This window comes from Capricornis sumatraensis, chromosome 1 (assembly GCF_032405125.1).
Source record: "Capricornis sumatraensis isolate serow.1 chromosome 1, serow.2, whole genome shotgun sequence".
In the NCBI taxonomy this organism is placed as follows: domain Eukaryota; kingdom Metazoa; phylum Chordata; class Mammalia; order Artiodactyla; family Bovidae; genus Capricornis; species Capricornis sumatraensis.
In genome coordinates, this window is record NC_091069.1 from 27,770,050 (window position 1) to 27,794,730 (window position 24,681).

Below are 24,681 nucleotides of genomic sequence, written 5' to 3' on the forward strand. Positions count from 1 at the left end.
CAGTGCTGCTTCTTGCTTCATTTTGTTTCAGCTTGCGACATCATGCACCACCACCCGCCGGGAAAACTAAGCATGCGACCCTCTTTCACCCTTCCTGCCCAGCCTCCCACCTCACATTCTCACCCCTCCATCTTTCCACTATAACTTTGTTATATCAGAACTTAGGGCTTACACTGGTATTACAGTTCAATTTCTAAACAACTTTAATTTTTTTTTAAATTCAGTGACTACACTATTTTGACTCCATAAATGCTATTCACAGCTGAGTCAGGTACATGATATATTTTCCTCTCGAGCAAATTTTGCTTTCCCTGTTGTGGATAATTGCCTTTATTTTTTTCTCTTTGCTTAGTTTTCTCTGTATTTAACACTAACTCAAGTCCCCCATTATCTCCCAGCTACGTATGTCTCCCCTCAGGAGCTCAACCACATTAAAGATTGTATTAATTTCATCTTGAATTTCTTCTGGAGCCGCGTGGCCTGCTCTCCTTTGGTGATCCACTCTCTCAGCACGTGCAAAACTGTCAGCTGGTACCACTCCTCACCACGGTCGTCAGGTGACCTTGTTTCTTCCTCTTTCCTGGTTTTTCATTTTGGTGAACCATATCCTGAAGTCCCTTCTGAAGTTAAGGAAGCTCAGAAGGTAAATTTTTGGTGATCTCGTGCATCTAAAAACGTCTTTATTCCACCCTTATATTTAACGAATTGTTTACCTAAGGTATGGAATTCAAGGTGGGAAAACATTTTCCTTCAGAATTTTGAAAGCAATTCTCCAAAGTATTTTAAGTTGACAAGTCAAATGCTAGTATGATTCCTGATCCCATAAAATCTGTTCTGGAACCAAGTGGGAACAGAAGATTGGGGCAGGATTCATTTAACTGCCTTGTTTTCAGCAAGAGTCCCTCTACGCTTCCCTATGCTTAGTGCCTTTCAGTGCAGAGACTTTTTGTATCCTCTCTGGAGAGCAAACCAGTCTCCCTGGGAGTGAAAAGGGCAGCTGTTCAGAGGCTCAGAGAGGGAGGGAATCTAGAAATCTGCTTCTTTATACACCCTTTTTATTTTCCCCCAAAGTACTCTCCTGCATACTCTCTTTCTCCTACCAGGTACCACCATCAAGTCCCATGTTTCTGGGATTCTGTGACACAAACTGGTTGCTTTTTTCCTTTCTCCACTGATGGAGAGAGGATTCCACTTTCCTGGGTCTGCTAAGGTAATTACCACTAATCCCCCTACTCTCTAAACTCCAAAATTATATTGCTGTTTCCTCACCCTTTCTGGTCCCTGAAGGCTTGTGGCTTTTTAAAAAATACCTTTCCCTTTGTTTCAGTGAGTTTCAGGAGAGAACAGAGCCAAGTGTGACTGTTCAAATGGCTGCTTTCAACTAAAAATTCTATGCTTTTTAGTGGGATAAATAATTTATCAAAGACACTGGTAGTCCTTTTTTGAAAGATGTGCATACTTCTGTAAATATTTAAATGGCTAGCAGGCTTTTCTAAAGGGCATTATTTATATTATATGTTATGAGACATTGACTTTTAAAGCAATATAACTCCACATAAAAGTACATTTCTGAATGTCAAAACTACTCAAATTGTTATAAATGGCCATTGTTACATAATTTCTTGAGCCTTTGTACTAGACATCTGGTTTTTCATTTTTACTTATGGAATTTTAAATTGGAAAAGGACTGTGGTATTTTAAGTATATTTCATAGACAAAAAGCTTCAGTACCAGTCAGTATAAACTGCCAATGGATTAACTGATCAGAGAAAAAAATCAGGGGACAGAGAACCAATGGAGCCACAGAACTTTCCAAACAGAGGTCTAGACAGACCTGGCCAATAGACCCAACACTTTCTGTACCTGCCAGCAGAAAGGCTATGCTTGAGAAGATAGATAACTAGAGCCCAATTCAGCCAAGTAGATAAACCCATCTAAGTTTTAAGATATCAAGGAACACCTACCTGAGGGTGATTTTCATCAGCTTTTGTTGCCAAAATGCAGAAGTCTCCACAGGTAGTAATAGAAATAAGACTCTTCACATACTTAACATATTTGTCATTGTTTTTTGTATCCCAAAAGGTAACACAGTACTCTGGACGATCACGTCTGGTATAAGCATAAACTACGGTGTTTGAGCAATAACCCCACTAGGAAGAAGGAGGGAACAGAATGAGGGAAGTGGGAGGGAAAAGGAAGGATGAGAGAAATAGCAATTAAAGTTGGGAAAGCCACATTATTATATTTTCTTCCTCTAGAAATATTGCAGGTATGTGTTTTATCAGTGCTGACAAAAGTAATCCTTTAGAAATAGAGAAGACAGGGACTGAATATTCAGCTTCATATCTCTTCTCCCTAAAATAACAAATCTAAAAAGTAATAAACACAGTTTAAAAAAAAAAAAAAAAAGCACTGCAAAAATAAATTGGGCTTAACTTTCCTCATTTTAATTTGTAAGATTTAAGCTTCATTAGTGAAAGTTTCAGATTTTTCAATAGTCAATAATAGCCGTGTGGGGGACAACAGCAAGACTGATCCCTTCTGAAGTTCAATTCCAAGTCCTGAAGCCAAAATTCAAAGACAGTTGCTTTGCCGTTTTTCTCTCATCCACATTTTTTATATTTGTTTTTTATCAGAGTAGCATATGCACACAGTTTATAGTCAAATAACTCTGCATGGTTTATTTAACACAAAACAAAATGCAGGACCCCCTCTGCCTAATTTCCTCCTTGGGGTAGTCAGTTACAACTCTTTTAGCTGAAAATTGTTTGGGTTTTGATTTCCATATCATATGTGTATTGATTACAGAAATTAGAGCTTTCCCTCTCCCGACAAATTTATACATAAGTTTGGATAAATTGATGTTCAGTGTCAACATTATTAACATTGTCTTTACTGCTGTTTCGGGGGGCACACTGACACTCTTGGTACTCTTTATATACAGTATTCCAGAAAAGCTTACTAGTTTACTAATTCTATGCTATTCACACTGAAAAGCCTCTTTTCAGCTGCTTTCTAAAACAAAGTGGCTATGAATATATACAAAATATAGAGACTATACTTTCAACCGTAATAAAATTATATAATAAAAAACATCTTTTTTTTTTTTTACAACTGCTCTTAATACTCACCTTATAATCAGGTCGAATATTTGCAAAATATATGAAAGAATCAACAGTCAGTGCAATTTTCAGTCCACCTCCTTCCCAAGATAATGCAGACATATGCTTTCCAGGAACCTTCAAAGTACCCAGATGCTGAAAAAAAAATTATATTTAACTAAAGTATCACAATTAAATAAAATACCACCTATCACTTCACAAAGATCAAAAGCAGTACAAAAATTATTTTATGAAAGGTTGTTACATACTTCAAATCATTTTCCATTTTTATAATGAAAAACAAATGTATGATAGGAGAAATTAACAAACTATAGCCAAAGAATTCAGTATCAAATTTCATCAAATCTAAGATGCCAGAGATTTAAATATGTATCTTTATTTTTATGTCCAACTTAGGAAAAAAAAACACAGTGCTGCAAGTTAAAATAGGACAACATTGATTTTAAGATGCATCCCAATTTAGGGTTGGAAAGAATTGTGCTTCTTAGATGCAAATTGGAGTAGTAAACTCAGTCCTTAAGTCCTGCCTCTTATTCAGCCTCCACCCACCCTCAACAGCCAACCAGATGCCCAGCCTTTTGCTTTCACTCCTTTCCTTCATCACAACTGCCTTCTTTCTTGACTGAACTATCTAGTAGCTTCCTAACTACAATTTACCTTTTGTCTCTTCTTTCATTCCCACCCTTCCAATTCAATCCCTGCTACCATGACTATCATTCTGGAACACCAATACAATCATATCCTAGTCTGCTTTTAAAAATGTTTAATACTTATTCAAAATCAGTAGCTACACCCATCACACTCTCTGGAATAGTATACAATGCCTTTCCCCCATCTGCCCAAAACTCTGTGGCTCAATACCCTACGAGTTAACCATAGTTACCATGTTCTCCTCATGAGGGAACTACTCTGTCTCCATTCCCTTGGCCCATATAATCTCTCTTCTGCTGAAATCCTTTCCCCCAAGACTTCCCCATCCAACTATTCCTTGTCCTCCTGGAGTGCTCCTATTCACCCTTTAAGATACATCTTAAATATTACTTCCTGCCTTCTTGCCTCCCTCTGTGGTTCCAGAGAATTTAGACAGTGAGCTACTTGGCAGCACTAACTTGCTCATATTCACTTTTATTTCCCTATCCCTTAATAGATTCTTTGGTAAACAAGTGCAAAAAAATAGAAAAATCTATCAAGCAAATAAATGCATAATGTAATCAAATGAATTTCTTTGTATATTGACAGTATATTTAAAGGTTAAATTAGCAAATGAATACAAAGATCTTTTTAATGTAGCCATAGAAAGAAAACATTTTTAATCTATGTGTATTTCACAAAACAGTATACTCCCCAGAATTTTCATAAATTATACTGGTATCCCTCGTTCTTCAGCAGATATGCTCTAAAATCAAATTTAATATATTAAACTCCATTTCGCCATGGCATCCAATGGGTGGGGTGGGGGTGGGGGTTTAGTTTTAACCTAGGAGGGTGCACTCTGTCTGTCCTGCTGCCTGTATGAAGCCGGAGGAAACAAACAGGCTCTCACAACAGGACTCTCGGTACTGACACCCACACTGTGAGAAGGAGACTGCCATCTCATTCTGCCAACATGGCAGGGGATAGCAGCAGCAAGGACGAACAGCTGACTTTTAGGAGCACTCACAGAGCACTGCGGTAGGCATTTTCCCACTGCTACCTCCTTTAATGTTTACAGTAGAGTCTTGAAGAAATAAGTTAGCTGAGTCTTAGAGGTTAAGTAACTTCTCTGAGTGTAACAGCACCATAGAAACAGAGTTCAAAGCCAAAGCCAGGCCAGACGACAAACCCCACGCTCTGTCATCCCCTCCCATAGCTAAGACCACACTGAAAAGACCAAAAGATCCTAGCCCTCAGAATCAAAAGTGAACTCTTCCCTGAGGTTTTCCTTAAGTTGACATCTCTAGCTAAGTTCCTTCCAAGTTCTTCCCAATAACACAGATCCAAAAATAAATACCTCATATATTCACTTATTCAAAAAATATTAAGTGACCAAATACCCCGAGGACTAGGCTAGATATTTTTAATTACAACTATACCAAAAGCAACTTACAGTTTTCAATTTAACACATAACACGGTGATTTGCAAGATAAAGCATATGGGCCTTTGAATGCATGTTACCTAGAGAAGACTGAACTAACAACAAGCTGATTAATACAGTGATAAATAAGCCAATGGCAACAGATGGAAATAACCAACAAAGAATGTGAATTTAAAAGAAGGCTATAAATAATGAGATTTTTAATTATTTAGGAACCTTGAGAATTGCGCTTTTGTTTTTCCTTAGCTTTTAGCATCTACCAGAAATATTATTAGCTGATAATGAACAGAGACCACCTACACTCTAGAGAACTTTCTACTAGGTAACTTTCAGCATCATCTGACACCACTGTTTACTCTGACGGAAATTATTAAAATACAGAAAAAAAAAAATACTAACATAGTAAAAACAACTGGTACAGACTTTGGTATAGCCAAAAATAGAAATTATTGAAGTTTGCGGTGAATTTATAAAAACCAACAGGATATCCAAAAGAAACTGAATACAGTTTATGGTTAGAAAATAAAATAGTTAAAAACTTACTAGTTACTAAGTTCTCACTTTCTAAATAATTTAAAATGTATAACATATTAATTCTACTATTTGATATTTATTACTGCTTTAAGAAAATTCTCTTTGAAAATTAAATTTATTAATAGTAACATTGAGAAGTATAGTATTTTTTTAATGTATTTATTTTTAATGTAATAATACCTAAGATTCATTCTTAAGATAGATTTTCTTAAAATAAGCAATTATTTCACAACAAATTGAAATAGAAGTTCGGGAGGACAGACTGCTATGTATATTTAGTACCTATCCACATTTAATATATCATGTTAAAACCCCCTAAAATTAATCTGAAACATCTAAATTACACTAAAAACAACTCAAAAACCACCTGTGAAAAAGATGCATATGCGTATTACAGAGAAAATATTCTCAATAACTATTCCCCAGTGATTTCTTACATGAAACATCTGGTTTTCTAAATGTGAAGATTATAACATAAATTCCATGATAAAATGAAGGCTTATGAGGATATTAATCAAAGAAATACACCTGGTAGTTGATCATTTTTATTTAAAATATCCCTTTCAAAAAAAATTGACCCATGTATACCCCTTCCTCCACTCTTTCTTCCCCTACCTTATTCACTGGGTATTTAAACGGAAAGAAAGAAAGAGAAAATCTTTAATGAGACATTTACCTCACCAAATGGAGTATAAAACTGCACAGTGTTTACATCTTTATCCTGAGTGACGGCCTTCTGGGAGCCTGCCACTGCTAAGACGCTGCCAGCATGGTTCCACTGGATACTTACTACATACATGCCAGTATCAATTAAAACAGGATCTAGTCCAAAACAAAAGGAATCATGGTAAAATATTTAGCCAAGAGAACTTTTTATAATCTTAAGAACAACTTTTTTTTAATATTTTTTTAATTCTCCACATTTAAAAAAAAGAACAATTACATACTTTGGTCATTCTCATGTCTCATTATTTGGCATCTCCCATTGTCAAAACAGATGGCGAGACAGGGGCAATCTGGCTCCACGTAACCCTCTGTGCCATGGTACCAGTGAATTCCAGCAATGCTGACTGCTCCAGTGACATTCACTAAACAATTCAGCTTCATTTTCACCTAAATAAAATCAGTGAGCTAGTATTTTATATTTGAAAACAGTAGTATGATTAGTGTGAATAGAGTATTATTATAGAAGGCATACTGAAATGTGAAAATCTGGTTTTGAATGCAAGCTCCTTACTGATTCACCAACCATGGGCAAATCACTTCACCTGAGTTTCAGTTTTCCCAATTTGTAAAATGAGGATTAAAAAAAAAAGTAAAAAAAAGTTCATAGAGTTTTGTGAGACTCAAAGGTATACAAAAGTGCTTTGAAAATAGCAAAGTGTCAAACAGCAAATAGAAATATGTAGATATTGGTTATTATCACTTCCACTGAGTGGATTCATGTGATGTCTTGACCCTGACTAAAAACAAATCACCCCATAAGTAAGGTCAGAGATCTGCCATAGCTAGATCTCACAAAGCCTGAGCTTTCCTTGAGATTCTATCCTAGCCTATTCTATTTTGCTTTCTTTCCAGGACCTGATTTTTGTCCCTTACTGTATAAGCCTGCCATCCTTTCGACAAGCTTTAATACCTTGCTACAAAAAATATCTTTGGTATCTCATGTAAACTTCAGCTTTGGATACCAGAAGACACAAAGGTTAACTTCACATCATCCTACCCATCATTCCTCAGTTTCAACACACTGCCGTTTTGTCCTTTCCGGCTGCCAGAAAATCAGAACTAAAAGCACTAATTTACCTTGAAGCAACACAGAATGTTTTCTTAATAAAACAAATTCAGGAAAAAAAAACCTGAATTAAAGACTATCTTGATTACACAAATTATCATAATAAATAAATGTGTGTATACATATTAAAATGATATACAAAATAAGCATATAAAGTTGTAAAAATAAAAGTATATATACGTGTACCATAAAATTCCCTTGATTATCATAAATGTGTATCTCTCCATTGGCCATTCCAAAAAGTAAGGCTTTACTATCTGCAGACCATGCTACATGGGATAACTGCACACCCTTCAGGTCTTTTCCCCAAATGCGATTCCCTAAAGCAAACATAAAACATAATTATTTCATTAAAATTTCAAGGTCACGATTCTCTAACAACTACTCTAGAAATCTTTGTTTCCCTAAAAGGCTCTCACATTCTTCACAGCATTTATTCAGTCATTAGATCCTTACTGAGCACCTACTATGTGCCAAACACCCTACTAAGCATTTGAAATAGCAGCTGTTTCCAACTCTCTCCCTTCTCTTCTAAATTCTGACTCAGGACCTTACTCCCAATTAGCAGAAGAATTCACCTTTTACTTTGGAAAGAAAATAAAAGCTTTCAAAAAAAAAAAACCCATTCCTACTTTCAAACATTCAGAACGCAAGTGTATCCACACTTACCTTTCTGCTTTGCCTCCTAATACAAAGGCAGAGGTACGTCCCCAACAAGACACCAATCTAAAGTGAATCCCTCTACCTTTCTCTGATCTAGTCCCTCTGACTGCCAATGCAGGAGACACAGGTTCAGTCCCTGAGTCAGGAAGATCCCCTGGAGAAGGAAATGGCAACCTACTCCAGTATTCTTGCCTGGGAAATCCCATGGACAGAGGAGCCTGGTGAGCTACAGTCCATGGGGTCGCAAAAGAGTCAGACACGACTTACTGACTAAACAGTAAGACTTAAAATAAGTGATTCTTAAATGTCATCAAATTGTACAGCAACTATTTTCTCTTTTCATATTTACTTTTCTGTAAGAATGCTAACATATGATAACATTTAAACCTCTAAATATCAAAACTTCAGCTAAATCTTGACCTTATCTCTGGGTGCAAAATGCATTACCATCCACTGAACCAACTATCACAGCCCCATCCTCGTATACGATGCAGATCTTCTGTCCATCAGCGTTCCAGCTCATGCTTCGAACCACTGACTTATTTCTGTTGTTGATCATCTCCTCATACCAAGAGCCTGTATTCACAAAGGAAAACAAACGGCAAGTCAAAACTTTCACATCTGATAAACGGTACTTCAGAGTTGGAAACCTTCCATAAAATAGACGATGGGACAAATAACTGCAAAGTTTTCCACAACCCAAGACATTAAACTACAAAATCTTCAAATCCAACAGAACGAGATGAAAAAAATAACTCATGCCTTTACTAATAATTGCTTCAAAGATTATCAAAGAAAACATAGTAAGTGCCTATCCTTTTTCTCTTTTTTCTATCAGTTAAAAAATAAAACTTCAAAAATAAATAAATAAAACTTCATTTGCTTACAAGGGGCCAAAATGAGTGATTTTTCTCAAAGACTGGTTTTTCCCACTTGAGTGCACCTCAGATAATAAGCAAGGAAAAAACAGAATAACCACAATTACTGCATAAGTATACCCAAACTCTCCAATGATTAATTGTAGGCATGTTAAATGTAAGCATATTATGTAAAAACTAGAAGACTGAAAAAAATTTTAAGTTCACATCACATCAGTGATATCACATCACTTAACCTGCGTGACAAAAACGTTCTTGTATTTATTTACATGGGGTTGAAGTGAGATGTGACTTGTCTCAAGGTATAATCAAATGGGAGGCACATCATAAGGCTATTTTGTTTTCTTTTTTTTCTTTAAAAGGCTTTATTACATTCCCATACATACAATTCTGGCCTAAAGCCAAGCAAGTAATTAAGTAACATGGAAAAACTAGTCAGAACAGGGTATTACCCATCAAGACTGAGGCTCAGAGAGGACCCACTCTAATCTCGTGTACTTTCACATTCTACTCCCCACACATACATACACAGACATAAACTTCAAAATACTATCATGTAAGAAACGAATCTCCAGTCTATGTCCGACGCAGGATACAGCATGCTTGGGGCTGGTGCACGGGGATGACCCAGAAAGATGTTATGGAGAGGGAGGTGGGAGGGGGGTTCATGTTTGGGAACGCATGTACACCCGTGGTGGAGTCATGTCAATGTATGGCAAAACCAATACAGTATTGTAAAGTAAAATAAAGTAAAAATAAATTTTTTTAATTAAAAAAAATAATAAAAAAATAAAAAAATAGATGTTTGTGTACCACCGCATATTTTAATTAAGAATTTTTTAAAGGTATATACCCTAAGCATTTTTAAAACCACACACATGAGCTAAGGTACCCTTTTCATTCAAAGATGATGCCTACAGGCCTCAAGAGAACATGTATTATGAGTTATTTTTCTGGTAACACTGATACACCTAAATTAATCTTTCTCTGACTCTTTCAACTCTGGGCAAAAGGCACCAATGTGGAGCCAGCAGTCAGCTGAAATAAAAATCTATATCCATGAAGGAAAAGGAAGCTAACTGACTCATTAAAAGAAATGCATTATTGCTTTTGACTTCTTCATAAATGTGTTTTTATCTACTAAACTAACTCCAGTCACTGACCACAGAGAAATGAATTCTTATTGGAAACTTGAAAAAAAGAGCTATCTCAAGCAGAAACTATTCTGCCAAGAATCTAAGCTCAGTTTGAAGATAACCAACAGTCACATAATTCACTTTCTTAATGCACGGTCACAGTTCAAAAGAAATAAGGTTAAAGGGAAAAGTAGGAATCCATAAATTTGGAAATATCACCCCCGTGAACTCCTACTGCTGGTTAAAAAGGGTCTATTTCAAAGATGTTATTTCTCCGTTCAGCTACTGTGATCCAAACTCCAATCTGTGGAAGATTAAATAAGGTGTCTTAATATACCTTTATATAACATCCAAACAATGATAAGCCCATTTTGGTCACTGGTAGTCAACTTCTGATATTGTTCATTCCATGTTACAATTTGAACAGAACCTAAAAATTTATAAAAACAGTTTAGAAACTAAAAAAAACAAAAAGAAGCTACGATTAATTTCAAATTTATATTTTTATAATAAATGCCGAGAGCATGTTAAAATCAGTACCATTTCTGGGCAATTAACCGGTCTAAAATTACTCAAAAATGTTCATAGAACACAGTTACTATTATCACTTGTTTCTACAACAATGCCTAATACTAATTTTCATGTTTATTCCTATTTTATGCCAGCTAAGGGACCGATTAGGATCAGCTATAAGAGCTGCCATAGATCTGATGACAGATACAAATGTAAGATTTACCCAATTTGCCTGACTCCCAAGGACTATGATGCCCAAAGGACATCATGCTAAGTACTTCTTTTTTTCTTTTGAGGGGGAGGTATTTGTCAAAACAATGTCTCTGAATCTCTCCCCCTGCACCACACCTTGTTTTCTATTCTATTAGTAACACACTCTTGAGCATATCTTAAACCTCTGGGTTATGTGAACAAATGTGTTTTTTCAGTTTTTCAATCCCTGAATACTTTATTGTATATTTCCTAAGAACAAGGGCATTCTCTTTCAAAACCGTTTTACACATTAGAAATTTTAACACATACACTATTATCTCCAACCCACGGTCCACATTTAAGTTTTATCAAATGTCCAAATAATGTCCATGGTAGATAGCCATTTTTCTCATTTCAAGATCCAGTCTAGCATCATCCAGTACATTCAGGTGTCATGTCTCTTCAGTCTACATTAATCTGGGACCATAAAACAGACTCTTAAAAAGGAGGGCATCCTATCCATAGACAGATAGTATTTTTAATATATAAAATAATAGCTACTTTTTTCATACCTATTGAAGATGCTATTTAATCATGTGAAAGTTGTTAAATGACTCTAGGCCATGGCTAAACAGAAGTGATTACTTTAAATAAGACCATCATTTAAACAATGACATTTCTGCATTAAGGAAGTAATTTCTTGGAGAAGGGCATGGCAACCCACTACAGTACTCTTGCTTGGAGAATCCCATAGACAGAGGAGCCTGGTGGGCTACAGTCCTGGGGTTGCAAAGAGTCACACACAACTGAAGCAACTTAGCACACACACACAAGTCATTTCCAAGGCTTCCCCGATGGCTCAGCGGGTAAAGAAACAACCTGCAATGTGGACTGGATCCCTTGGCTCCAGGAGACTCTGGTTGGATCCCGAGGTCGGGAAGATTCCCCGGTGAAGAAAATGGCACCATTCTAGTATTCCTGCCTAAAAAATTGCATGGACAGAGGAACCTGACAGGCTCCAATCCATGGGGCCACAAAGAGTCAGACATGGCTGAGTGACTAAGCATACACACACAAGTGGTTCTAAATACCTAAAAATACTATTCAAATATGATTTAAAATTTTACATGACTCACCACTATGACCTTCGAGAGCCTGATTCATAGAAAGGTTACTAGGGGCTGCAAGACCCCTCAATTTGGTATCATCTGAAAAAACAAAAACAAAACATACTATGGCAAATATATAAAAGTGACAGATTATAAGATTTTTATATTTCTTGCTTTTTTTCCTATTCCTAAATAATATTAGAATAATTTTTTAAAGAATGCCTTATTCTGACCTATTTTTCCCATGGTAGAAATATGGATAAACATGTACCCCCTTGCAAGATATTATTCTGGTGAAATAAAGCAAAATGTATAAAAGAAAACTTTATTTAGCATATTAAATATAATTAGTAATTATTATTGCTACTTATTCCTTCCCAAAAACAACAAAAAAGAAGTATTTATGATTTTAGATTGAAAACTCTAAAGCAAAAGTGAGATCAAAAAGCAAAGATTTGGGAAACTAATTTTTATTAGATTTTGCAGAATCTTATATTCATTCATTCATTCAACAAACATTTATTGAATGTCTACACTCTGCTACGCACTGAGGAAGGTTCTGAATACAAAATGATGAAAAAAGGTCTTTCCCCCTAGAAAGCTTATAGTCTACTGAGGGGAACAGATATTAAATAGACACTCACACACCCACATAAATATATATGCATATAAAATTGGGCTTCCTTTGTAGCTCAGTTGGTGAAGAATCTACCTACAATGCAGGAGACTGGGGTTCGATTCCTGGGTCAGGAAGATTCTCTGGAGAAGGAAATGGCAACCCACTTCTGTATTCTAGCCATGGACACAGGAGCTGGCAAGCTACAGTCCATGGGTTTGCAAGAATCAGACACAACTTAGCAACTAAACCACTACCATATATAAAATTATAAAGTGGGAAAAGTAAAAGCATAATAAGAGACAGGAAACAGACGGGGAGTTCATTTAGATTGAAGGGAGGGAGAACCAGGAAAGGAGCTCTGATGAAATGGTGTCTAAGCTGAGACCAAGAGAAACTGGAAAAAGCCAAGCCAGTTACGGAAAGGGGGAAAGTATTTCAGGCTAGGATGTAGCAAATGCAATAACCCCTGGGTAGAATTTTAGAGCCTTTAGCAAACTGAAAGAAGGCCTATATGGTTAATAAGTGGAGAATGGCATAAGATGAGGCAGAAGTGATAGGCATAGGAAAAAATTTGTAGTCTTTGCAAGAAGCAATGAAAAGTTTTTATGTTATCCAAAGTGCAATGTAAGCCTTTAAAGGCTGTTTATTATTTGAAGTGACTTTTTCTGTTGGATTACTAATCATACTACAGAGAAGAATATAGTAATATAAAATGTCTTCTCAGTAAATGAATCTTCACTTAGAAAATCTGACACATACGCGCGCGCGCACACGCGTGTGTGTGTGTTAGTTGCTTAGCCATGTCCGACTCTTTGCAACCGCATAGACTGTAGCCCATCAGGCCCTTCCATCTATAGGATTCTCCAGGCAAGAACACTGGAGTGAGTTGCCATTTCCTCCTCCAAAAGGAACTATACAAAGAAAGAAAGTGAAGTCGCTCAGTCGTGTCTGACTCTTGGCAACCCCATGGACTGCAGTCAACCAGGCTCCTCCATCCATGGAATCTTCCAGGCAAGAATACTGCAGTGGGTTGCCATTTCCTTCTCCCAGAAAATCTGACAGTCACATGTAAAATACACCATTTGAAACATTCATTTAAAAATACTAATTTTTGAAAATCTTAACAATTTGTGAGAGTGGGAATTTTTATAAGTTGATGCTGAAGAAAATTCTCCTTTCAGATAACATGTATCTTAAAATTACTATGAAATATATTCTTTATTCTGAAAACAATCTCAGAGGAAAAAAATATCTGAGTTCCTCTAAAACCATTGGTTCTAACTATCCAGTTACTGTCTTGGTAGCATGAACAAGAATACACATATATAACATCACAATCATTTCTCAAACAATTAGAATAGAATAAATGTTGTTGACATACACATTAGATTGAACCTTGTTTTTTTAACAGTGAGTTCTCTTACTCATTGAATCGCTTTAAAAATGTACCTACACACTTAAGCCTTATTCCAGTTAAAAAACATTTCATAAAAACATATTTCTTAACTTATAGCACTGAAAATCCATTCTAATGCCTATAGTCATGGTCACTATAATCAAGTAAAATTAGTGATACGTGATTCTAAGTGTTTGCAGGACCCAGCACATTTGAAAGTTTGAAGAAGCAGTTCCATCCTTCCATTGGCTTCCATGGTCTGAATTCAAAATTCTGCATCACACACATGTTTTCTATTTGTTAAACCATGAAGTGTAGCCTCTTCACAAAACATATTTTGACACACATGAGAATATGTTTTTTAAATTCTCCTTTACACGGTAAACAAATAGCTTCCACATCTGAATATTGTCTTTTGCTAGCAGTAACTCCAGAACTTTATTATGCAGAAAATATCTGCAAAATCTATCTGAAAGCTCAGATATCCAAAAGAAAAAAACTCAGAAGTTTTCAGTGAGGTCAAGTAAAGCCACCAAGATTTCAAGACTTCACTAAGTTACATTACTAAACTCCCCACAGCCAATAAGCAAAGCAAACTGGCATGGGAACAAGCATCTGTTAATACTGACAGAATTCTTCTCAAAGCATCAATAACCCTTGGATTTGAAAGGCATGATGAAAGGAAGCACCAATAAAAGAAGGCATTTGAAACCCATGAAGGGAAATTTCGGAATGAAATCAGCAATTCCAACCATTCAAAGTATCTCCCACAAGCTCAAAAGATCCAAAGGATTTACAAAGGTTAACAGTAATAAAGTCACTGAGAATGAGAGATAACAGAGGAAACAGGAGACCCTGCTCAGAACATGAGGAACCAAGCACACTGAGTCTCTGAGCACTTTCATCTTGGGAAACCTGGCTGACGTTCATAAACATCAGTTTTCACATTTTGCATTCATAAAAAGTGGTCAGCAGCCCAAATGCAACAGAAATTCGCATTATGTGTTGCATGGTGAGTTTGACAAGCAGGATCGAAATGCGAAGAAGACATTTTTGCAACACTTGAAGAGATGGGATTCCGAGAAGGAGCTGCTATTGGCTCTACAGACTCCCGGGCAGGATCACTCAGCTGCCTGGCTTCTCTGCACGACTGGCTACAAGTGACTATGCACACATCCATGGGTACAGCTATGGGCCCCTGACCTGCTGTTTCTGGAGCCTGGGTTCGTAGCATATTCTTTAAGTATGGAGTTGGTCTGGATTATGAACATCCCTAGAACAAAAGCAGGAGGCTTCGAGTGTCAATCTCACTGCATGGGCACATCAGAAAGCTGATACTCCCACTGCCTGCAGTTCCTGGAGGGCTGTGCAGATGGCTACACAGGTGGGTTGGATGGTCTTGGAACACTTCTTCTCTGACTCAAATGCCTGTTTTCCGGCAATATTTCCTCTCATGAAGATGAGCAGACTGCGCTGTCTGCAGCAGTGGCAAGAAAAGCAAGAGATGCCATCTCCAGTCAGGGCCCTTCTCCTCAAATTCCACCACAAGCAGCTCTGGCCCCGGTTGGCGTCCCGTTAAAGATTGTTAAAAAGGAAATGACATGACCTGGTTCTTTTTGTTTTTGTTTTTGTTTTAAGATCACACAAGAAAGAGGCAAGAAACCATGAAGCTGATTCTCACCCAGTTGAGGTGAGAGACGATAGTGGATGGGACTAGAGAGGCGGAAGGGGACAAAAGGAAAGGATGGATTCGATAATCTGGAGACAGAAGCATAGGGCTGTTGATGAAGGTGATGTTAAGAGGGGAAGAAGTGGGCTTCTAGCTTGAGCAAATGGGTGAAATTTAACATATTTACTGAAATGGAGACAAGTGAGAAAAGATATACGGGAGAAGGTTAAGAGTTCAGTGTGAGATGCCTGTGAAAGATTCTTGAGATGTCCAAGTCTGATAAATCAGGACTGGGCTGGAGAGATATATTTAGGAATCGTCATTCCACAGAGGGCATTTAAAGCCATGGGAATGAAAGGATAAGTCTAAAGAGAATGTGAAATGAAAAGAGCCCAGAAGCAAGTTCTCAGGAATCCCAAGTTAGAGGAGAATCTGGTAAAACAGACTGAGAACTTATAAGCAAATAAAGGAGGGGATAGCAATATGTATAAATATAACAATAATTTAAAACGTTGCAATTCTCTCTTTGTCTTGAAAAAATAACAGTTCAAGAACCAGTCAAATGTGCATAAGGACCAAAAAACAAAAAGCCGCCCATTAGATTTGTAACATGAAAGTGGCTGGCAAGGGAGAGAAAAGAGGGAGAAAGCAGACTGATACTCAAAGGAGAGAGAGAGAGACTAAAAAAGGAATAAAGGCCCTGAGAGGGTGAGAGGAGGTGGGCTCCAGCAAAACCTGTGCAAGGTGGCCTGTGAGAGAAACTACCCACCTCCCCATCTTAACCTGAGGTAAAAAGCTGGGGACAAACACTGGCTCTATCGGTTCTAACAGTTCCTTTCCTTCTAAAGCAAGAGAATGAAAACTGGGAACACCACTACAGGGAATGCAAAGCAATGCAAGCCTTCTAGAAGGTAAACTAGCTAAACATATGAAGGACCTTTATAAATCTACATGACCTTTGATCCAGTAAATTCCACTTCTAGAACTGTATACTAGAAAGTAATTAAAGGTTCATGTAAAGAAACATCTTTAGCAAATATATTTAGATACGAAGATATTGTTGGAAACAAGTCATGTGGATACATCTAAATATCCAACACTAGAACTGGATATATATAAATCATTATACCAACAAAATGGAATACTAAACAGCCATTAAAATAACGCTAGAGTAGGTATTTTACTGATGTAGAGGACTGTTATACTATATGGAAGAATGATAATTATTTAGCTATTCTGTAGCCAACCACCAAAATGGCACTTACAAAGCCACATCTTTAGCATATCACAGTGCTTCAAATGTACTCAGCAATCAATATCTGGTGATGATTACTGGAGTAATATTAACTTTATTACTATCATATTTAATAAAAATAGTTGTGCTAACAATAGACTGACATTTTAAGACTATCCAGCCATATTTCTCATCTTTCTCTCTTTCAACATGATTTACACTCATTATTAAATTTTAAAACAAATAATTAACTCCATATTCCAAGCCATTCAAGAATCTATTTTTCATCTTGCTCACAAATTTCAAAGAATATTCTAACCACATTTCATCAGAAGTGTATAAAAGGAAAAGAAGTAATTTTTTCTTGACAAGCCTTCAATATTAAGCATAATAAATCCATTTATTAATGTGACTAAAACTTCCTACATATTTTAGGCAAAATAAAAATATGTATATGTACATGCACATATGTGCATATACTTATAAGTATTTGAGAAATGTACCAGAGACAAAAGTTATTTTCCTTTAAGACAGTTAAGAAAGCTAAAGCATTGAGAGATTACATTACTAAGCAACAGAAGACAAACTCAAATTGGTACATAAGTCTCTACCTTCCAAATCTGCTTTTTATTTCATATAATTAATCTAGCACATCAAAACAACTATTCTCTCTTTGCTTAGGCCATCCATGAGCCTCCATGTAGTGGTTAAAAATGAGGCTTGAAATTGAGACAAACTAAGTTTTGACGGAAGAAATTTTCACATATTGCAGTATGGGAAAGTAAAAATGGTTTATATATCAACTTAAACTTCATGCTAACGAGAACAGTCTGTTTCTTAGGCTATCAAACATATCTTGTATATCTGCTTTAACCATCAAAGAAAAGTGTGCACTGTCCAGAAGTAAAGAATGTCCATTCTAAAGACAGAGATCCACGTTGCCCTTCCTGGGACATCAGTGCTAGTACTCCTTCAGTGATGAGGCTCCCTCCCCAGAAGCCAAAGCCACACTGACTCACTGCGTAGGAAGCAAATAAATTCCTCAAAAGAATGCACCCTCCCTGGTATGTTTGATATTCTTTGTTTGGACAGGAGATAAAACCATGCTAAAAACCATCTTCTTTGGAATAGTTTCTCAGAATCATCTGAGAGGCTGCCTCCCTGGCTACAGTTCTCCATTTGGATGAAGCAAAATTCTTTTATATTCCTTTTATTAAAATCTCAGCTGTGTCGCCTATTTCCCATGTGACCTTGGGCAGGTTGTTCATTGATCAGCACCTCAGTTACCTCATCTGAAATACCTACCTCTCAAGATTACTGTGAGGTCAAATTAGACGGTGAAGGTTAAACACCCCAGACATAGACAGTGCTCAATAATATTTACAACTATCACTTCAAAGCTGTAAAACAGTGTTACTCAAAGTGTGGTCTGAAAACCAGCAACACCAGTATCACTACAAATGCAAATTCTCAGACCCCATTCCAGTTCTACTCTGGGGCTAAGTCCAGAAATCCATTTTAACAACCTCTGCAGATGATTCCTATACCTGATAAAGCTTGAGAAGCAATGCTGGTAAGAAATCCAAAATGTAACTTAGTTCAAACCCTCATTTTACAAAAGACTGGACTAAAATCAAAGATATTCAGAAACTTGCTGAAATATATTCAGAAGTCTTACGGCAGAGCCGAGGTTCCAATTCAATCTCCTTATCCAGATCTCCTATATAGATCAGGGATTGTTTAGCTCTCCAACCTAGAGCAACACTAGATAATAAAGAAATGTGAAACTGTGTGCTATGATTCCACAGAACTAGAAAAAGAGAAATCAAGCTGTAAAACACAAGAGACTTCTTAATTAAACAATTTTTTTAATCCCATGTTCTGTTTTTGAGAACTAAGTGCATAATTATTAACATATCTGAAAAGCAGAAAGAACAACACAGGCCTGTAAATAAGCTGCCAAAATGTGAGATTTTTGTGACCTTACTGAAAAGGTGATTCACGTCATTTTTATTAGACTCCTAATAATACAGCACAATCAACAACATAGCACAAGACAATATAATGGATTATTCTTCATTCATTTTCATTTGCCAGCTATAATTTCAGCAAAAGCTACCTGAGGTTTACATTCGATATTTTCTGAACTTCCTTACAAAAATATTCTAGAACACTCCAAAATGTTGGGTTTTTTTTTCCTTTTGGAAGAATCAGAATTGCATACTGACAAATACTATAATCAAATCTCTCTGAACAAATGATTTTCCCTTATGCTCAAACATCTGGGCTTGCATTCATTTACCTGTCTGTGTCTCCAATTTCAAAACTTTCAGTAATCCATCATCACCACCACATGCTATGAATCCTTGGTCCTTGTTCCAAGATACACATTTCAGCTTCACGTTGTTGGGCATGGCAACCTGAAAAGCAACCACAGCCACTCGCAACTTTTCACGAAGGGGTTGGTAGTGAGTCTACGGGAGATAAAGGCTGCAGAAGAAACGGTCTTGCAGAAATGTGAACCGTTATGAAAATAAGCATAATCCCTTTAACTGCCCGGGGCCCATTTGGGAAAAAGACAAAGAACTGCCCACAGAAGAACAGCAGTGATTTAAAAAAAAAAAAAAAAAAAAAAACCAATGAGGGTGACCTGATGAATTTTTAAAAGGCAGGGGAGGTAAAGGAGGTATAAATGTCTACCTCCAATCCTTATTCCCTTTCCACACACACTTTGCTACCTTTTTATTACTTTTCTCCTGCCCAGCGGCCCGTGATGATCCAACGAGTTTAAGTCAGATTCTGATGAGCAACAGGTGAAGTAGAGAAAGATAGCGACGCACACAGTGATCTGCCCTGCGGGGCCCCCCAAAAGGACCTAACCATGGGCAGTAATAGGAAAGATCTTGCGAGAGAGCGGCTGGCTCCGCCAAGGACTGTGTGGGCTCAGGAACCGGCAAAGGGAAGTCCGAGGCTGGACCGCGCAGGAAGGTGAAAGAAGGGATGGCGAAGCCTGGATCACTACGCATAGCCTCTCGGGCAGAATGCCGGAATCGCCAACAGGCTGAGAAACCGGAGGAGGAGCGAGGGCGAACCCTGGGAAACTCACTTTCTTGCTCAAGTAAAAGAACATCCTGGAAACCCCGAGAGGACGACCCCAGCAGCCAAAGCCCGCCACGGGAAACCTTCTAAGCTGCGAATCGCGAGTACCAGCGGCTCTGGGAAGCTCTCGTCGCCCTGGCAACCGCCGCCTCCCGGTCGCATCCGGGGCGCCGAAAGGACACTTCCGGCGCCGCCCGCGCATCGCCGGGCGTAGAACGCCTGCGCGGACGTCGGGGTTGCTAGTAGAGCTGTTGTCACGGGCCCAATGCGGGATTAAAGCTGGTGGATTAGCTTCTGGGCTTTCCTGCCCAGGGACCCGGCTGGCGCCGCGACTGTTGGTTCCCTGTCTCGTAGCCTCAGGTGTCCTTGATCCGTACGGGCTCCGAGGACCGGCCTCAACCTCGGACGGTCGCGGTGGAACTCGACTGAGGTTTCAGTACCAGCTCAGTAAGGGCGCCCATTCAAATGAGGTCGTAAGGACGGGGTGTTGTGTAAGCCCCAAAGTCCCAACGCTGTGAAAAGGAAAGGTACTTTACAGAATTTGGTAGGCTGGCGCCCATTGGTCAAACGAAGGTGAATCAGTTCACTTGAGTCCCTCAGTCGTGTCCGACTCTTTGTGACCCCATAAATTGCAGCATGCCAGGCCTCCCTGTCCATCACCAACTCCTGGAGTTCACTCAGCTCACATCCATCAAGTCGGTGATGCCATGCAGCCATCTCATCCTCTGTCGTCCCCTTCTCCTGCCCCCAATCGCTCCCAGCATCAGGGTTTTTCCAGTGAGTCAGCTCTTCGCATCAGGTGGCCAAAGTACTGGAATTTCAGCTTTAGTATCATTCCTTCCAAAGAACACCCAGGGCTGATCTCCTCCATAATGGAATGGTTGGATCTCCTTGCAGTCCAAGGGACTCTCAACAGTCTTCTCCAACACCACAGTTCAAAAGCATCAATTCTTCAGCGCTCAGCTTTCTTCACAGTCCAACTCTCACATCCATATATGACCACTGGAAAAACCAAAGCCTTGACTAGACGGACCTTTGTTGGCAAAGTAATGTCTCTGCTTTTGAATATGCTATCTAGGTTGGGCATAACTTTCCTTCCAAGGAGTAAGTGTCTTTTAATTTCATGGCTGCAATCACCATCTGCTGTGATTTTGGAGCCCAAAAAAATAAAGTCTGACACTGTTTCCACTGTTTCCCCATCTATTTCCCATGAAGTGATGGGACCAGATGCCATGATCTTCGTCTTCTGAATGTTGAGCTTTAAGCCAACATTTTCACTCTCCTCTTTCACTTTCATCAAGAGGCTTTTTAGTTCCTCTTCACTTTCTGCCATAAGGGTGGTGTCATCTGCATATCTGAGGTACTTGATATTTCTCCCGGCAATCTTGATTCCAGCTTGTGCTTTTCCCACCCGTGTTTCTCATGATGTACTCTGCATATAGGGTGACAATATACAGCCTTGACGTCCTCTTTTTCCTATTTGGAACCAGTCTGTTGTTCCATGTCCGGTTCTAACTGTTGCTTCCTGACCTGCATATAGGTCTCTCAAAAGGCAGGTCAGGTACAGACACATTTTTCAGACCTTGCAAGCCTTCCTTTGTGCCTTTGGGGTTTGGAGACCCCCTGGAGCAATTTCAGAGTAGGAGAGATTTTGTTAATTCTGTTTGTTTTAGAACTTGTAAACAACTTATTTAAGCGGTTTGCGACCCATGGACAGTAGCCTCCCAGGCTCCTCTGTCCATGGAATTCTCCAGGTAAGAATACTGGAGTGGGTAATTTTTCCCTTCTCCAGGGGATCTTCCCAACCCAGGGATCAAACCCAGGTCTCCCGCGTTGCAGTGAATTCTTTACCATCTGAGCCACCAGGGAAGCCCATTTAAGCTGTTATTGCAACCTAAAGGTACTTATAAAAATAATATGTGTACACTTGAAACTAACACAACACTGTGAATTGCTATACTTCAATGAAAAGAAAAGAAAAAGAATTCGTGTGAGCTTTGGCTATTACAGCATATAATAGCCATTGACTCATAGCCTCCCATTTTTAAGTAACTGAAGTGTTGGTATTTTCTTGCTAAGGGTCAACTGTTCTGTATTCTTTTTCAACCCTATTTCTTTCTTCATTTCTTGTCCTTTCTGAACATTTGAAGAGTTACAGAACCACCACAATTTTAGACATAGGGCAGAAAACTGCCATGGAATTATTTAGTCTCATCTATTTTTTATCTCTGGCTTTACCTTTTACCATATATGCGGAAACCACTGTTGATTTGTATAATCTAGTGTGTACTTTATACTTTGGGGCTTCCATGTAGCCCAGTGCTAAAGAATTTACCAGCCAGTGAAGGAGACGCAAGAGACTAGGTTCAATCCCTCCATTGGGGAGATACCCTGGAGTAGCAAATGGCAAACCTGCTCCAGTATTCTTGCCTGGAACAAAACTCAATGGACAGAGGAACCTGGTGGGCTACAGTCCATGGGGTTGCAAACAGTGGGACACAACTGAGCACACAGACACTGTGCGTACCTTCAGTTCAGTTCAGTCACTCAGTCATGTCCGAGTCTCTGCAACCCCATGGACTGCAGCACGCCAGGCTTCCCTTTTCATCACCAACTCCTGGAGCTTACTCAAACTCATGTCCATCAAGTCAAGATGCCATCCAACCATCTCATCCTCTGTCATCCCCTTCTCCCACGTCCAAACTTTCCCAGCATCAGGGTCTTTTCCAGTGAGTCAGTTATTCACATCAGGTGGTCAAAATATTGGAGCCTCAGCTTCAGCATCAGCTCAGTTCAGTCCAGTCTCTCAGTTCTGTCTGACTCTTTCAGACCCCATGAATTGCAGCATGCCAGGCCTCCCTGTCCTTCACCAACTCCTGGAGTTCACTCAAACTCACGTCCATCGAGTCAGTGATGCCATCCAGCCATCTCATCCTCTGTTGTCCCCTTCTCCTCCTGCCCCCAGTCCCTCCCAGCATCAGAGTCTTTTCCAATGAGTCAACTCTTTGCATCAGGTGGCCAAAGTATTGGAGTTTCAGCTTTAGCATCATTCCTTCCAAAGAACACCCAGAACTGATCTCGTTTAGAATGGACTGGTTGGATCTCCTTGCAGTCCAAGGGACTCTCAAGAGTCTTCTCCAACACCACAGTTCACAAGCATCAATTCTTCAGTGCTCAGCTTTCTTCACAGTCGAATTCTCACATCCATACATGAGCACAGGAAAAACCATAGCCTTGACTAGACAGACCTTTCTTGATAAAGTAATGTCTCTGCTTTTCAATATGCTATCTAGGTTGGTCATAACTTTCCTTCCAAGGAGTAAGCATCTTTTAATTTCATGGCTGCAGTCACCATCTGCAGTGATTTTGGAGCCCAAAAAAATAAAGTCTGACACTGTTTCCACTGTTTCCCCATCTGTTTCCCATGAAGTGATGGGACCGGGTGCCATGATCTTCGTCTTCTGAATGTTGAGCTTTAAGCCAACTTTTTCATTCTTTCACTTTCATCAAGAGGCTTTTTAGTTCCACTTCTCTTTCTGCCATAAGGGTGGTGTCATCTGCATATCTGAGGTACTTGATATTTCTCCCGGCAATCTTGATTCCAGCTTCTACTTCTTCCAGCCCAGCAATTCTCATGATGTACTCTGCATATAAGTTAAATAAACAGGGTGATAATATACAGCCTTGGTGTACACCTTTTCCTATTTGGAACCAGTCTGTTTTTCCATATCCAGTTCTAACTGTTGCTTCCTGACCTGCATATAGGTTTCCAAGAGGCAGGTTAGGTGGTCTGGTATTCCCATCTCTTTCAGAATTTTCCACAGTTTATTGTCATCCACACAGTCAAAGGCTTTGGCATAGCAATAAAACAGAAATAGATGTTTTGCTGGAACTCTCTTGCTTTTTCCATGATCCAGCGGATGTTGGGAATTTGATCTCTGGTTCCTCTGCCTTTTCTAAAGCCAGCTTGAACATCTGGAAGTTCATGGCCCACGTACTGCTGAAGCCTGGCTTGGAGAATTTTGCGCATTACTTTACTATGAGATATGTGCAATTGTGCAGTAGTTTGAGCATTCTTTGGCATTGCCTTTCTTTGGGATTGGAATGAAAACTGACCTTTTCCAGTCCTGTGGCCACTGCTGAGTTTTCCAAATTTGCTGGCATATTGAGTGCAGCACTTGCACAGCATCATCTTTCAGGATTTTAAACAGCTCCACTGGAATTCCATCACCTCCACTAGCTTTGTTCATAGTGATCCTTTCTAAGGCCCATTTGACTTCACATTCCAGGATGTCTGGCTCTAGATGAGTGATCATACCATCGTGATTATCTTGGTCGTGAAGATCTTTTTTGTACAGTTCTTCCGTGTATTCTTGCCACCTCTTCTTAATATCTTCTGCTTCTGTTAGATCCAGACCATTTCTGTCCTTTATTGAGCCCATCTTTGCATGAAATATTCCCTTGGTATCTCTAATTTTCTTGAAGAGATCTCTAGTCTTTCCCATTCTGTTGTTTTCCTCTATTTCTTTGCATTGATCGCTGAGGAAGGCTTTCTTATCGCTCTTTGCTATTCTTTGGAACTCTGCATTCAGATGCCTATATCTTTCCTTTTCTCCTTTGCTTTTCACTCCTCTTCTTTTCACAGCTATT

General features: G+C 38.7%; 1 protein-coding gene and 1 pseudogene across 2 annotated transcripts in view; both read right to left on the bottom strand.

Annotated features, from left to right (window-relative positions):
- The window catches only part of WDR35 (WD repeat domain 35), a 51,234-nt gene extending 31,172 nt beyond the window's left edge, over positions 1–20,062 (bottom strand). For both annotated transcript variants that reach the window (XM_068973497.1, XM_068973496.1), the window contains exons 1-10: positions 20,039–20,062; positions 19,235–19,352; positions 12,042–12,113; positions 10,538–10,630; positions 8,634–8,762; positions 7,710–7,843; positions 6,679–6,844; positions 6,408–6,553; positions 3,132–3,257; positions 1,965–2,150 (exon numbers count right to left, since the gene is read on the bottom strand). In XM_068973497.1, coding sequence (XP_068829598.1) covers positions 1,965–2,150; positions 3,132–3,257; positions 6,408–6,553; positions 6,679–6,844; positions 7,710–7,843; positions 8,634–8,762; positions 10,538–10,630; positions 12,042–12,113; positions 19,235–19,352; positions 20,039–20,062 — 1,194 coding nt within the window. The remainder of the gene's footprint in view (positions 1–1,964; positions 2,151–3,131; positions 3,258–6,407; positions 6,554–6,678; positions 6,845–7,709; positions 7,844–8,633; positions 8,763–10,537; positions 10,631–12,041; positions 12,114–19,234; positions 19,353–20,038) is intronic.
- On the bottom strand, positions 14,200–16,973 carry LOC138080895 (E3 ubiquitin-protein ligase RNFT1 pseudogene; annotated as a pseudogene).
- Positions 20,063–24,681: the final 4,619 nt, after the last annotated feature.